Source organism: Drosophila albomicans, chromosome X (genome assembly GCF_009650485.2).
Source record: "Drosophila albomicans strain 15112-1751.03 chromosome X, ASM965048v2, whole genome shotgun sequence".
NCBI lineage: Eukaryota > Metazoa > Arthropoda > Insecta > Diptera > Drosophilidae > Drosophila > Drosophila albomicans.
Genome location: NC_047627.2, coordinates 23,090,204 through 23,107,559, shown reverse-complemented (window position 1 = coordinate 23,107,559; position 17,356 = coordinate 23,090,204). Strand labels below are relative to the sequence as shown.

Genomic DNA, 17,356 nt, shown 5'->3' with positions numbered 1-17,356 from the left:
CCATCCTGTCAACGGTCGACAATTTGTTGTGTTTTTTATTAGGCTGCCCAACGAGGCCTGGCATAAATGTTTCATAAACGAAAGGCTGAAGGCAGAAGGTTCCGGCCTGGCCACAGCAGGCGAATTACCCCGACAAAAAGTGGCCGTCGCCAGATGCTGCTTGAGTCTGAGTTGCTGCACATTAAACTAAAGCGAAGTTCGCTCTCTCTCTCTCTCTCTCTCTCTGTTCGGTTTTCGCTTTTGATCTGCAGCTGCTGCATTAAGTTGCGACTAATTCATGCCATTTTACAGTCAATTGATTTGCAATGTCTGCTTTCGGCAACGAGTTATGTGTGTGAGTGAGTGAGCGAAGGCAATTGCTCTCAAAAGTATGCAGCACAATTTTAATATCAAGATGGCGTCGCATGCAGAGAGCGAGAGAGTGGAAAGTTGATGTTAAAGAAATACATAAATTGAGCGCATAAAAATCAATTTGCCGTAACCGCACAAGGCAAATAAAGTGGCCCAGACAATGGCGACACAACCAGATAGAGAGAGAGAGAGAGAGAGAGACCAGAGAGCAGACGCTTGGCAGCTGCGTGGGACGTCTTTCATTCCGTCTTCCACTCAGAATGGGGGGGGGGGGGCAAGCAACAACATACATTAGAATGTGGGCAAGGCGCATGTTGATGCATAAAAGCCAAGTCCAAGTTCGAGGCAATCACAGCGTTTATTTGCATACTTTTCGGCTACTTTACATATTTATTATGATTTCTTTTTCGGCTCTCGCTTCGTTCTTTTGCCTCACATTCCTCAGCACACAAAAACTTGTTTTTATTAAACATAAATTTATGCCTGCAAGTGCAAGCGATTACACACACACACACACCCACACAGACTTTGGGTCAGTTAATAGATAAACTGGGAGAGAGGAAGCCACAAAAAGCTGCAGAGAACAACCCGAGCAGACACCTAAAAGTGCGCTATAATTTATGCCCAGGCATCACCCCTTTTATCCTGCTCCTTCCTTGAGGAGGGTTTTCCTTTTTTTTCCCCCATTGAGAGGGTAATCTTCTACAAAATGATTTAGAGCTCGCATCGCTTGCCCAACTTGTAATAGTCGTAATAATAGCAATAATAATTTGCACAACCCTTTCGGCTTTTGTCAATTTTACCGCTCAATTTGATGAGAAATTCCCTCTGCATTAAAGTCGATTGTCCGTAATGATTGTCAAGCAAACGAGGCACCGCACATCGAATGCACTCCGCTGGGGAGTTTTCTCTGTCCCCTGAGGGACACATTATATTTGCTTATTTTGCGGAAAAAAGTGAAGAGTTGTGGGCAAAGTTGCTGTTGCTGTTGCTATTGCTGTTGTTGCTCAGGCGATTAGCTGTCGAGTTCGATTCAGGTTTCACGTTTCGATTAGCGATTAACAGGAATACGACCAGAAGAAGGTCGGTCGCAGCTGCTCTTCCATTTGCATAACTCTATTATGCCCCCAACACACACACACACACACACTCATACACTTGAACAGCTCTGCGGTTGCACAGAGATGAAGAATAGGAATAGCATGCAAATCGACCCACTTTGTTGTGGAATTGAACCGCTGTGGCACCTGCAGCATGCAGCATGCAACACCTCGCAGTGACCACAGTCGAGGGGAGGCAAAGGCGAGGCAAGGCGGGGCAAGAACTTGTCGCGTCCCGTTTGATAGAGTGCGAAGTTTGTGTCAGCGCTGGCATAAATTGCATTCATTAGAGCGGGCGACGACAGCAACGCGTGTCCTGTCGACCTGTCGTCCTCTTGTCCTCTTGTCCTGTCGTTACCACGTTCTCTGGCCCAGGACTCGACGCCGCATTCCTTCTGCTCGCCTCTCTTCTTTTTTATACCCGCTTACCATAGGGTAGAAAGGTATTACAAATTTATGTCTCTATCGTATGTATGTAACAGTTAGAAGAAGGCATCTCCGTCCCTATAAAGTATATATATTATTAATCAGCCGAGAAGATATAGCCACGGCCGTCGGTCTGTCCGTCTGGTCTTAGTTGTTTTAGCTGACAATCTGATATAATTTGTATTGAGTAAAACATTAATATACCGAATATGACCTATGATATATTTTTAGTATTTTTGTGGAATGTTTATTTGGTATATTTTAAGACTAACGGTTTATTTTGAAAGCTGAACTGCATAAATATACCTAATGTAGCATATGGTATATTTTTAGTCTTTTTGTGATATATTATTTTGGTATAACTGTAGACTACTTTAGCAATATGGTGCATTTTGTACACTATGGTATATTTTGAATGTGGTAATATATCAATTCAACTATTATTATAACTGATATTATTTTAGTATTTTTGCGGTGTATTAATTTGGTATATTTTAAGAATAATACTGCATTATTGTGCTTTTATTAAATATATAGCCATTGCTATACTTGCAGTATTTTAGCGCTATATTAATTTGGTATATTTTAAAGTAAATACCTCAATATTGGGGGTAACGGATATCTCACAGTCGAGTGCACTCGATTATTATTGTTATGCCGTTTGCAGCTGGCAGTTGCCTGGTTGACATTTTGCGCTTTTTGCATTGTGGCGAGCAGAACGCGAAGCAAAGTTCGCAACGCGGTTCAATCTAATTGCCGCCTGCAACGTTCGCATCTCAATTTTGTCGCTCGAACCTAAATCGATTCGCTTGATTCTTTCTTATTTTTTGTGTTCAATACCCTGTATACAGAGTGTGGCATTGGGAGTGTTGTAATTAGCTTGCAACAGGCTGCAGAGCATCGAAAGTTCGCTTAGTATTTTATTTCATTTGTTGCTCGATTAAAGATTGGCCAGGACCAAAGATTCGATTTGCCAAACGAAGCGTATATATTTCGAGTTTTATCGGACTCACTCACACACACTTACACACACACATACGCACACACACACAGAGACAGAGACAATCAAAGGCTCATTGTGGGCAACCACATTTGGGTACCAAAAACTGAACAAAATCTCAACAATTTATTGCAGTTCACTTGCTCCTCGACCCATTGCCATTGACAGCGTCTGTGTGCATGTGTGTGTGTGTGTGTGTGTGTGACCATAAGTGTGCTAGTGTGTGTGTGTGGGAGCCTGGGCAATTTGTAGCCTCTTGGCTTAGACGGCTTGCGGTCAAATTAGTTGCATTTGTTGCATTCATGCCTCATTGAGGCACTTATTCCTGACTTCAGGCTCGACCTTTGACCCTTCAGCCATGACTTCAGTTGCTATGCGTTGCTCTCTGAACAGAGTCCATTAGCACAATTGTAATTTGCCTGCACACTCGAATTGCACTCAATTCCACAACTGCATTTTCATAGTCTGCGAAACTAAGTCGAGCATTTTGCACAGATTCCTTTTTTGTTATATGTGATGTCTGTTATCCATGTGAATTTAATTACAAATGCCAGCAAAGAAAAGAGAGAATTTACTAAGAATGTCTGTCTCACATTTATTTGATATATTCTTGAGATGAATTAATAATGTTAATTTGGCATTATCTTGCATCAAAGTAAATGATTTGCTAAAGAGCAAAATTAAAGTTTAAATTGAGATTTATTTTTTAATTATATTTTTCATTATTAGTAGAAGTTTAAAGCGAATGTGTTTATGGAATACTCAAGCATATAACTCAAATATTAATTGAAGATAGAGTTTCAATAATATGATAGGGAAAAAAAACTTAAATTCCAGTTGAGACAAAGTGATATTTTCGAATTATTTTCCAGTTCCATTATCATGCTACTCTTATGATTGGCTGCCGCTGTTGTCAGTCGGTTATTGTAGACATTAACGTGACAGAAAAGTGAAACGAATGAATGAATAATTTATTTAAGCAGTGGAATAGGTAATTGTTTTACACCCAATAACATGTGTCAGATATTACCGAAAGATATGTGGGAGATAGGCCAAATCGAGTCGAAGTTGAAGCCGAAACCGAAGTCGAGGCAGTAAAAGTGAACGCAAAGTGTTTCGAGGCGCTTAAAGTCATCACAAGTCACTTTAATTGCCATTAACACAGACCACAAAACAATGTCCTTGACAGCAGGGTGGCTGAGAGAAGGAAGGGGAGGCGCGGGGGATCGGATGGTAGGCTGTTAGGGGTGGTTGGCAGAAGGTCGCATTAAATACTTATGAGCATAAAACAGCGCGGACGAAAGCCAAAGCGAAATAGTTTCGGGAAGGACGATGGGACGAGGTCGTCGTCGTCTAGGTAATTGGAGTGTCAAACAAGTGCGTCGCTCTCTCCCTCTCGCTCTCTCTCTCTCTCTCTCTCTCTCTCTCTCTCTCCCACACACTCTCTCTCTCTCTCTTGCTCTCTATCGCTGTGGTTGTGGTTGGCAAACTGTAATTTACATTAAGTGTTGACACGTTGACACACACAAGCCCCACATTGCAATTGTCGTTGGCTTTCATTTGTCCTTCCATTTCCCATTTACGAGATTCGTACATATGTGTGTGTGTGGGTGTGTGTGTGGGAGGCACTCACTTTTTATGCTGTATGTGTGTTTGTGTTTGTGTGTATTAGAGCCTGTCGCAAAGGGCTATTATAACTTTGGCAGGCCAAAGCCAAAGGCAACCTCAAAGTAACCCACTCGCTGCTCGCTGCTCTCTTCTCGCCACTCGCCACTCGCTGCTCGCTGACCATGGACCTCGACTTCACTCAAGCAACGAGTGAAAGGCAGAGGGGAGTCGAAAGCAGGCAGCATAAAGTGCTTACTAGCCATGAGCCTCCCAAGAAGTTGTTGCTCTACATAAAAAATAAACAAACATATTTCTCAATTTATTAAATTACTCGAATGAGGTTATGTGCGCTTTTTAAACGCCACACAAAACAACAAAACACAAAACGGGCACACTGGCTGCAAGCAGCTAAAGATTGTGCAAAAATATAATATTTACGTAAACGAAACCCTTTCATCAAACAAAATTAAATGAGCGACGCGGCATTTATTGAGAGAGCTTTCAGGCGCTTTCAAGGTAAAGAAAATCTGTAAAGCAAAGTAAAGTGAAAAATAAAGCTAGTTTCATAATTGCATAATTTAATAGGTATTCAAATGAGGGAAAAAGGACTAGTCAAAGATTCAAGCTGCTAAAGTTGAACAGAATTTTATATCAGTAAAGATACTTGAATGAATTAATCTCGTTTCGTTGAAAGAGCATTCATATGATTTTAAATTACTGAAAGTGACGAAAGTTTGTAGAGCGATGAAGAGTAGAAAATTAACTAAAATTAAGAATTGCATAACTTAGTAGATATTCAAATGATAAAATGGAATTAATTTTAAAAGGAATAGTCAAAAGCTTAAGCTGATAAAGTAAAACAGAATTTAATATTTATGTTTATCAACCATATGTGAATGAATGAATGACTGAAAATCATAGCCAAAGATTCAAGCTGATAAAGTTAAACAACATTGAGCATAAGTATGTTAAATCTACTTGAATGAATGTTCTTATTTCAATAAGGGAGCTTTCAGGCGCTTTCAAATTCAAGTTTATAGAGCGTATTTTATACTATAATTTAATAGTTTAGTAGATACTCAAATGAGGGAACCAGAATAGTCATAGATTAAAGCTGATCGAGTTCAACAGAATTTAATATCAGTAAAGACACTTGAATCGGATTGCCTGACAGTATCAACGATTATGCAAACTAATTGCGCCCACTGTGGTCACCGCACAGTGGTTGTGTATGTGAGCAAATATGTTAAGGGGGATCCATTTCCATTTCCATTGCTGGCAAATAAAACGTAATGTGGCGCTTAAAGGGTCGACTAAGTGGCCATTGGGCTGCTATATGCAAATGTTGTTGTTGTTGTTGTTGTTGTGTTTGTTGTTGTTTTGTTTGTTGTGTTTGTTGTTGTTGTGTTTGTTGTTGTTGTTGTTGTTGTTGTTGTTATTGTTGTTGTGCGTTCTCGTTGTTACAGTTGTTGCCAAGTGCTTAGACGCCAAGTGGCACTTCAGGCAGCTGCAATAGCTGCGCAAAGCAGAAGAGAAGAGGGAGAGGGAGTGAGGAGGGGAAGCGTCAACCATTTGCCACATTGTTAAAAATACATGCACACATATATAAATGAGGACAAATTTGTGTAATTCACAAGGATAACGAGTCGAATCGAGCTGCTCTCACTGAATATTGGCAATCAACACGAGCTGCTATTTTTCTGTCTCCTCCTTCTCCTTCCTCTCGCTTTGCCTCGTTTATTAATTACAACATATTTTGGCACACACACACACACACATGTGTGTATATGTGTGTGTGTGTGGTGTTTGGCTGGGCCTGTAATTGCAATCTTAAATGCCAGCGAAAATAGTGCGTTGGCGAAATATCGCGCATACGCCACGTACGACGAATTGTATATATGCTAAATGTAATTGCAATTCCAATTGTACATTTTTATTGAATTATTTGCGCAATTTCGGCAAATTCCGCCCGCCACTTGCCAAATAATTAAAAATTCATTTGGCAGCAGCTGACGAACCGCATTCCACACAAACACACAGCTCGTATCCAATTTGAACAGCAAATTGTGGCTAATATGAACGACAGCGACAAAGGACTCACATAACACACTCTCTCCACACACACACACGACTATAACAACTCCAACTTATGGCCGATAAAGTTAACAAAGCCAAAGTATTTTGGCCAAGTTTTAGTTATTGTTATGGCAACACCGAAAGCATTGAAAGCAACCTTTTGTCCTGCCTTCGTCCCTTTGCTGTTGCCGTTGCCTTTGCGCTGGCTGCTTGTAGTTGACAGTGTTGACAACTAGGCAAAAGCAAAGCAATATCAGTTATTGAAAGTTTCGTTCGTTCGTTTTTTTTCGGGTTACTGCTCAGTTCTTGCGCCTGACAGCAACAGCTACATGAACGCAACACAAAGCAAACTTTGTTGTGCAGCGCCAGAGAAGCTTAGCAAAAGCTCTGTCGCAAAAAGTTTGCAGCAATTTGCAAGTTTTGTTTGGGGGGGCGAAAGAACAAAGCTGCTGTGACCAAAATACGCGAATTAGTAGTGCTCAAAGTGACCGCAACTACTTAGTTGTGGCCTCCAATGAAGTTTGGCAACAGTGCAACACAAAACAACTAAATCGCATTAGCAGCTACTGCAAATTGTCAACACTACAGTTTATTGGATATATGCCGTTAAACATGTTTTTTGCAATTCGTAAGGCGCTGTTGCCAATCTTCATAGTCGCTTTGAAATTTTGCAACGTTGCATGCCGAAGAAACAACGATGTATTGATGCATCGCAGGCCAAATAAAGTTTAGATAGCCTTTCACTCGTAAATTAAGCGCTGTTGACACACTTCGCCAACAACAATGTCACGGCATTTTTGAAAGGCGAGCCGAGCATCGTTTGGCCATCGTGAAGAGTAAAAGCGATGCAACTTTTTATCCCTTTATCTGCTGCACTTGAGTTTGTCAAAAGCAATTGTTTGACTTGACACATGCAGTAAAAACACGCACACACACACATGCTAAGAAAGGAATGTGGAACAAAGGGCGACCAAAGGGCGAGCTGGTGCAACTGGGTGAAAGTCGATAGTCCAAGGATTTTTGGCTCTTCAAAACAATCGCAGCACCAACAGCAGCAGCAGGAACTTAGGCAACTGCAAGACGCAGAGTACCAACGACAATGTCGAGTGCAATAACAACGTCAACATTTTGGGGCCATTTGTTTCACTTCGCTGGCCACAAATAACCAAGCTGTGTTTATTTCCGTGCCGCATCCCTCGAACTCGCAGCATTCCTTGGTCATGTAGTCGCATTTGCTGTTTGCCCTTTTGCTCTGGCAACTCTTGACGAGGAAACGCATCAACAGCTGCAGTTGCCGTTGCAGTTGCAGTTTCAGTAACAGTTACAGTTGCCTCCGCAACACCGCAACCAGCTTAGCTCAGCGACATTGAGTTATGTGCTGCCAAGCAGCCCAGCTTCCCCATTATGCGTAATGAGAAGACCAATAGAAGGGACAGGGAGAGTGAGAGTGAGCGATAGAGATGCAACAGCAAATCTCTGACTCTGCATTGGTATGCTTAATTCGCACTTTGAGACAATGGTGGCATTTGCATGTGCCGCATAAGGACTTTGCTGCCACTTCTCTTCTCTCACAGTGCGTGCCTATCGATGCAGTTATCGATGCTGCAAGCTGAAGTTTGGCAACACTGCAGTTACGAGTGAACAGAACTTCAACAGCAGCAGCCATAAGTACTCAAGATTGTTTATACTTATTTAATATAAGAAAATGTTTATAATTAGCTCGGGAGGTTAAGCTTACGGGTTATTTTGAGTTGTAAAAAGTCAGCAAGAAATAATTTAATGATAGACATATTTAGTTAATATCTTGCTTATTTGGATTTGATTTACAGTAATAAAATATTAGTTAACAAAATATAAATAAAATGACTTACATTTGCAATAGTCTCATTTTAAATTTAAATTATATTTAGTACAATTTAACTCTCTGCCGAATGTAAGTGAAGTTTGGCAACACTGTGAGCTTTCTGCATGCTCAGCAAGTTGCTACTTAAGCACCATTAATAATGAAGCATTCGCGGTCCCATCAACTGAAGTTTGGCAACAATGTGCAGCTGCACAATCTCATCTCTCACATTATCTGTCCATCGGGGAATCAGCTGTGATGCCATTAAGCGATTATTGTCGTTACCATCAGCATTATCATTATTATCAGGCGTCGCCTGGCGTTATCATAATCCTTTGACGACATTCAACTGTTGGCAGTTGGCTCTTTAGCAGTTGGCTGTTGACTGTTGACTGTTGGCAGTTGACTGTCGCTAAATGCCAGGCAAATGGCCCGTCTGGTTAAAAGGATATGGCTATGAGGCAAAAAGTGCGAGAGAAAAATGGACTCGCAATCCGTCGAGGCATCTGCACTCACTGTCCATCTAATTTGCAGTTCCCTCCGAAACTTCACAGTTCTCAGTCCACGGTCCACAGTCAACATTCAGTTGCAGCAACTACAGCAATCCAGTCGCATGATTGCTAAGCAGCATAATGCCATTTATTGCCACAACAAACCCCCGAACAGGCTTGGGCTTCTGCTTCTGCTTCAGTTCTCCTCCAGGGCTCTAGCCTAAGGCTGCTCCTTCTTCTTCTCCTTCCCCCTCTTTAGCAGGCGAAATCATCCGTTAACTCCTTGGCAAAGTTTTGCTCCATTCGCTGCTCGATTCGCTGTTCGTTGTGGGTTCTCTGCGTGGTTCTTCTCTCTCTCTCTCGCGCTGTCGCTGCTGTTCTCATTCGCATTCATGGCTTGCACACAATATGATAAACACTTTGCCCTGCCCTTTCCCTTCTCTCTCATCCGGGTGGAGCCCTTCAGCAACAGCAACAGCAGCCAATGCAATCATAATTTTAACTACTTTAGTTTTATGCTTATCAACCCCTTTCCCTCGTTTGCTTTCCTCGTGGCCCGCTTGCACTTAGTTTCATTATCCCAGCGCTTTGTTTGGACTCCCAGCTATAATATATACCCTGTACATACCCAAAGCGGGCTGACTGACTGGAACAACCATAGAAAAAATACTTTTAACGAATAATAGTTGCTAGAAGTTAGACGCAGCGTTGAAATCGAAATCATTTGGTAAAGAAAACTTCTTCGAAAATAGAAAAATAAAATTACAATTAGAATTTAAAATTAGAATTATTTACTATTATTTATTAGTACTTTGATTTACAAATTCTACCTCTGCTAGGAAAAAGGAAAAGGCTCTCACTTTAAAATAGTTTATTTATTTTATTTGAGATCATCAGAGTATATTACAAAGAAAACGAGTCGAGACCAATAGAAACATATTAAAGTATTCGATGAAATTAATTGGAGCAAGATTTTTGAGATCTCAAAAGTATTTAGAAAAATGTCAACTTCTAAATGAAGTTTTACTCTCTTTTTGTTATTTTGTGATAAATCAAACAGAAGTTGTTGTAAGTGAGGTAAATCGTAAATAAGTAAACTTACAGGGTATTTGCCATGTCGACTACACTCGCTTTGGCGCCGTAGTGCAATTGTTTTTTGCTTGCATTTTGCTAATTTCGCGCCCGGCCACAATGAAAGGCAAATGGGTAAAATGTGTTGGGGGAAAACTTGTGCAAAAAGAAGGCGAAACGAAAACGAAAATGAAAATGAAAATATAAATTGCCTTTGTGGCGGGAGTGGCCAGCGGCATTGGACGGTGCGGAGCGGTGAGGGGCGTGGCAATGCACTGAACGAAATTGCCAGGCAGCCAGCAAATCTGCGCCACAAGAAATACTTTGGAGAATATCCTTTTTGGCCACATTTGGCCGCAGGACACTTGCAAATAATTTGCACATGTCTGTCCATAATCTCTCTGGGGGCATTAAACGCTTTGCTTTTAAATCGAACTTAAAGTCAACCAGCCAACACAAACCAAAACAAATGCGAGAAATATTTCAAAATTGTAGAACACGCGAGAATTGAAAATTGGTTTTACTCGACGCTTTTTTTGTGGCTTCATTAGCGCCGCTTTTTTTGTGGGAGGTGGGAGGAGGTGGAGAGTGCGTTTTGATTAACATCCAGGCCAGGGCGACAGAGCTAAAAGCCAACGTTTAAGCTGAAGCCAAAGTCGAAGCCGCAGTCAAAGCTTAAATAAGTAAGAAGGTTACAATCGAGTGTGCTCGACTGTGAGATACCCGTTTGGAATAAAACACAATAGTGTGGTATTAATTTAAGAATATAATAAGTTAAAACATACTTCCAGATTGCAAAAAAGATTGTCACCCAAATCAGTCTAAAAGTATACCAAATTAATATAAAATAATAATAATTAATATTAAAAATATAGTGAAGATAATATTTGTGACATATGTACGATAAAGTTCTATATTCAAAATATACTAGAGAGGTAAAAATATACCAGATTGCAGCTAAAGCAGCTAAGATCCGTTAGTGGGCTTGGCAAAAATTTGAAACAAACTAGATCTGTGCTTAAGCACAACAACAAATAAGAGGTGTATCTCCTATAGTCTCTGAGATTAGGGTGTTCATGCGGACGGACAGACAGACGGATTTAGCTATATCATCGCAGCCCAAGAATATATATAATATTATTCCGTCCGCATGAACACTATAAGAGATAGACGATGATAGAGATGAGACTATAAGAGATAGACCTCTTATTCTATTGTGTATATTCTTTAAAGGGTCTGAGATGCCTCCTTCTACCTGTTACATACATTCTAGGGAGTCACAAAGTTGAAATACCCTTCTACCCTTTGGGTAGCGGGTATAATAAACCAAAAAGCTGAAAACGCTGAAACCAAAGCCAAAGGAGCTCTGTGTGTAATCAAGGCAAATGGATTTTAATTAATTTTGCCGGTCTGCGCATTTTTTTAATTAAGAAACTTGAACGTCATCTTGCTGCAGTTAACCAAATGCAGCAGCAGCAGGAATTTTGACCAACTACGATTGTGTGTTGGCCTCTCTCTCTCTCTCTCTCTCTCTCTCTCTTCATTCTCTCCATTCGCAACTAGAATTGTAAATCGCGATAACGAACGGCCAACGGCAGCCAAAGTCGCATTTAATTGAAAATCAAGCTGCAACTCATATGCTATGCGAAGCACAGTGGAGCTCCGATATATATGTTAAATGTATTGCAAGAGAGCAAAGTTGAATGGAAAACGAAAACATATTTTTACAAGCATTGCACTAATGAAAAGAAAATGCATTTGAAATGCAAATAAAGTTGCCGCAACGACGTTTGCTCAAGTAATTGAATGAGTGAATGAAAACAAATCTCTTAATTAAATCGAGTTTATTTCACAGGCGTCAGCTTTACTGTGTTTCGAATTCCATGTATTTGAATATCGAGCTAAGCTCTCTACTCTCTCTGTCTCAGGTCTAATGCTCTCTCTCTCTCTCTTTGTTTCGTTGCAGTGCTGGACTGCCAAGTGGGCGAATGGGGAGCTTGGGGCGAGTGCGACAAAAGCTGCGGCAGCGGGATGATGCAGCGCACGCGCCAAATCCTTCAGGCGGCCCAAAACGGGGGCAAACATTGCCCCACGCTCCTCCAGAAGCGCGCCTGCCAGGGATATCGCTGTCATGGCCATCGCGATAAGAAGATTTTGCGTGGTAAGTAACAACACACACACAGCTAGACATACTTTGGGGGGGCTTTTAATGAAATGCACTTTTAATTAAAAGTGTGTTGCATGCAGCGGCGTGTTGCAAGGTGAACGGTCGCGCACTCGCATTCCATTCCCAATTGTGACTGCGACTGCAACTACGACTCTGAATAGAGCAAAGCTGAGTGGCTCTGAATGAAGCTGACAGCAGATGTTAATTAAAAGCGCATCCCGCTGACTTAGACCAGATTGCAATAAATAGAATTAGAAATGCGACAACGACGGCGATGCCATTGTGATGGATAAACGGCAAAATGCAAGCAATTTCATAGTTCTCTGGCCAGCTCTATATTAGAATAGAAGGCAGCAGAGCGGCAGCAATATGACAATAACTTTGCCGGCACGCCCATTAAATGTATATATAGCATTCTTGACTAGATTAGGCGACGTAGCCAAATTCATTTGTCTCTCTGTTTAATATACATACTTCAAAATGCTAAAATATACCAAATATTAACTTCGGTATATGAGACTTTCAACCCATGAAGTATATATATTCTTAATTAGCGAGGCGATATAGCCAAGTCCATCTTTTAGTCTGTCAAATATTGTAGAAACTCCTAAAACATAACCGTTGGCATATGAGACCTTCGGCCCATAAAGTATATATTATATATTCTGATAAAGACATGTCCGTCTTTTAGTCGGTCTAATATACTGAGAAATAGTAAAATAAACCAAATATGAAAACATTGGCGCATGATGAAGATTATACAAGTATATCATGATATTGTGGCTGTAGAATTTCAGTATTTTTACCAAAAATAACCTTCGCTATATTTTAGTATTTTAAAACAAATATAAGCTTCAGTATTCTACCATACCATGTCCGTCTCTATCTAATATACTGATAAATGCTAAAGTATACCATATATAACCTTCAATATACTTTAGTACTTTTTTTTACAAAATATAAACTTTGGTAAAGTTCCGTATTTTTTACCTTTGGTATATTAAAGTATCTTTTATATATTTTATTTTTCACAACATTTTACCTTTGGTATTATTATTTTAGTATTTTGTTTCAGAATATTAATTCGGTATATTTTAAGAAAATCAGTAGCGTGTAGCTCACAGTCGAGTACACTCGACTCACCATGTATCAATGTTTATATAGAAGCTCTTCTCTGACTTACAATTTTACTATATATATTTCATTTATAACATTCATTCAACTATTTAGCTTAGTTCAAAGCATTGTTAGGTATTTAACGTTCGAAAATTCGATTTTTTTTAAATCAAATTTGTTTCGACAATGCTTCGACATTTTAAAGCTAGATCTTTGATGCCGTACTTGAAGAACGTCTGTGATTTATAGTTAAAAAAGTGAAATAAGTGATTTTTACAGGACTCCTTTCTAAGGTTGGCAAAGCGCATTCCATAACATAGCCATGAAAAAACTGAATTCATTCGCATTGCTTCCTTTTGAAGCACGTTCGCAACCCTAAAAATGATGCTTGAATTTCGAGGTGTCTTGCTATTTGAATACGCTGTTTATATTTAATATGAACCACACTGAAAAACATGCACTTACATAGAGCAAATAATTTATAAAGCAGCTGTTCTTATGGCATTTGCTACCTCTCGCTCTCCCTCTCTCTCACTCTGTCCCTTTTCCCTTTTGTCGCTGTGCATATTTGATGGGCATGTTGATATGTTGATACACTTAGCGCGCACTTGGCGCGAATTGCATTGTTGCCAGCGCCGCGAAGTATGCAACATTTTGATGCAGCGCATCTACTGCTGATACCCTCTACGACAAGCCGGCAAAGGGTATGCCTGTTTTGTACATTTTTATTTATTTTGGATTTACAGAACTTCTTAAACTAATTATAAAATTAAACCAATGGGTATAGAAAAACAGAGTGAGAGATCACATAACTAAATATTATTTACATTCTCGAATTTCTATTCACAGGCATAATTATTTTAGTGTTTTATTAGCAACTTGAAATACAGGCTTATTAGATTTGCTTAGCTTAAATATATTTAGCAACTACGAAGAATTTTAACGGCTATTCACTATTCTACATTAACAAAAAATAAAATAAATAAATAAAATAAGTAAAGAACAAGTAAAAAAGCTACTGGCGAGTGTGCTCGACTGTGAGATATGCGCTACCCATTATGAATTAAAGCAAAACAAATATACTAAAAATATACCAAAGGCTATATTCGGTATATTAATATTGTACTTAATTCCAAATATACCAAAAAGTATAAAATATACCATATTATTAATTCCTTAATTTTAAATATACCAAATTAAAATGCTGAAATAATACTAAAGTATACCAAAAGACATATTTGGTATATTAACATATTATATATGCAAAGTATACCATAATGTGCAAACTATGACAAACTGTTAACCAAAGAAGTCTAAAAATATACCACTAAAATACTAAAATATACCAAATGTTATATTTGGTAAAATTTGCAAGAATCATAGAAACTAAGTTTGCTAAGTGCTGCATAATGTCAAAAAGCATCACTCGCTGGCAGAATTTAGAACTAAGCGTACCTCTTACAGGGTATCAGAGAACCGATCATACTTCACGCACGTTTTGTGTGCATCTCTTAAATTGCAGCAGGCAAAAACTGAGGGCCAAAAAACTGCGCAAGAAGTCAGCGCACGTGTTTGCGAAGTTGCGACGATCTGTCTCCAGACCCCCCCCCCCCCCACCATTGCCCGCCACCCTTCTCCCCTTCTCCCCACTCTCGACACTCGAGTGTCGCCTCCTCGAGCATTGCGGCAGGCAAAGCGAAAGCCAAAGCGAAAGCCAAAGCAATTTTCTGCAAGTGGCTGACATAAAAGCCATATTATATTTGGCTAAGTGTCGCCACCGGCACACACACATGGCCACGCCTCCAGTGCCGCCCTCAAAGTGCAGCATAGAAAAAAAAACCCCGATGCAAAGAGCAAACAGAATGCAGTAGCAAAAAAACAAACGAAGCGAAGCGAAACGAAAAGAGAGACGTAAAAGCAGAAACAACAACAAAAACTATTAAAAATCGCAGCAGAAGTTTGCTGTTTTTGTTTATGTTTTGGGTCGCCTGCGCTCCATTAGCCTCGCCCCTCCTCCGCCCCGCCTACTTTGCACGTGCCTGCATGGCATTTCACCCCCCTTCTGCTGTTTGTGGCGTTGGCTTTAGCTTTAGCTGAATTTAGTTATCCTTGTGGTCCGCGTTTATTTTTCGTTTATTTCTCTCTGTCCGCTCTCTCTCTGTCTCTCTTTAAGCGTTTAATTAAAACTTTGATTGCAGCCATTAAAAAATTGTTTAGCTCTCTGCATAACCTGCATGGCGCAAAAGGATAGAAAAGAAACACAACCAAACCGGACAGGACAGGACAGGACACATGCATGAGGGTGTTAAAGCCAAAGCACATAAAGGATCTAATTAATGAGAGTTTAGCGCCAAATTGAAGTGAATGAAAGCTGAAAGTTGAGAGCTGCACGAAAGTAGTTCGTAATAAAGACACATACATAACAAAAATGTCGAGAGCTTTGCCAAGTGTTAACGGTGAATGCGATTTAATCCCTCCGAAGTGCACAGATTTTCACCACGATAGTAAAATTAACTGCAGCATTAAATTGCAGTTTATTAACAGCTGCAACTGCATTCGTCATTCGTCATAGCGAGCGTTTGGTGTAGAACAGCCGATTACGATTGCAGTAAGCGACTGATTTTCGATGTGCGTCCAAAAGTAGGCAACACTCTTTGTGATTTTATGCGTGATTCTCGCACTGCCCACAAAAGTAGGCAACACTTTTTGTGCGCTGTCCGTATGCACTAATTATCAAGCACATCAACACGGACACACACACAGACACACACGCTCATTTACGCACTCGCAGTTGCGTACGTAAATTTAATACCCATAATGCTGTTTTAAGCTGTTTATAGTGTTAAGCACACTAGAGAGAGACAGAGAGAGAGAGAGAGAGAGAGATAGAGCGAACGAAAGTCTATTGCTATTATTAGCTGTATCTTTGTAGTTAAGCGTGCGTATGTGTGTGTGTGTTTATCCATGTCTGTGTGTTTCTATTTGTGTTGTTTGTCTTCCAAATTGCTGGCTTCACTTTCAGCTTCAGTTTCTGTTTCAGCTTTGGCTTTTGGGGTTGGGCTTTAGCTTTTGGATTTGACTTTGGCGTCGCAGGCAATTACAGGGCATTAAAATGTCGATTACAATGGACAGCAACACGGCAAGGGAGAGAGAAGAGAGGAGAGCAGAACAGAAAGCGGCGGTCTGTGGTCAAACATGGCTGGAAATCCGCAATTTAATCGCTCGCAAAGCGAAAGCTGAAACAGCAACAAAGCCAAGCGAAACGAAACAAAACAAAATAAAACCGAATAGCAACAATGGCAAATAAAAAAAACGAGAAGAAAAACGGCACGAAAAAATAGAGGTAGGAGAAAGGGGAGCGGAGAGGCTGAGAGGATCAAAGCAAGCGACAAAGTTAATAAAGGAAACTGCACAAAGCCAAGCGGCAAATTGCGAAGCAGAGCGTGACACGGGCTTTAAAACTGTTGCATACTTTGCACCAGCAGCAACTTATTGAATAGCCAACTGAACTAACTATGTGGACTATGAGTTACCCTGTAATTAAGTTTACACTCTTAGCTATCTAACACTTTGACAAACTCTGAGGAATTTAAAGTTCGCATAAACGCATAAATAACTCGTAAATAATGTAAGAACCAAACTACCTCTCAGAGCACAGCTTACAGGGTATTTTAGGTGCAATTATTCTCATGTAATTGCTTGGGTCGTCAGCTTTAAGGCTATTGCATTCTTTGTAGCAGCTGCAGCTTACATTACAAGGAGACTGGCAGCTGAGAACGGGCAATGACTGACCTAACAGATACCCTGTAACTACTTCTAGACTATAACTTGTTTTTATATTGCAAATGAAATTGAAAATTGAAATTGAATTGAAAGGCAGAATACTAATTGCAACTGGCAATGACTGACCTAGCAGATACCCTGTAACTACTTTTAGATTGAAACTTTCTTTGATATTACAAATGAAATGAATGAAACAATTGCAATAATAGAATTTTTGTTGACAACATCGATTAGCTAAAGACTCTTCACTTTTTGTACGTTGCTTAACAGACTCGTCTGCAGATTACAGGGTATGTGATTGCGTAATTGGCCTGGTCGCCAATT

At 40.1% G+C, this 17,356-nt stretch overlaps 1 protein-coding gene across 2 annotated transcripts in view; it reads left to right on the top strand.

Moving 5' to 3' along the window:
- The window catches only part of LOC117569504 (uncharacterized protein DDB_G0271670), a 99,843-nt gene that overhangs the window by 68,081 nt on the left and 14,406 nt on the right, over positions 1–17,356 (top strand). For both annotated transcript variants that reach the window (XM_034250730.2, XM_052008683.1), the window contains one exon: positions 11,933–12,127. In XM_034250730.2, coding sequence (XP_034106621.1) covers positions 11,933–12,127 — 195 coding nt within the window. The remainder of the gene's footprint in view (positions 1–11,932; positions 12,128–17,356) is intronic.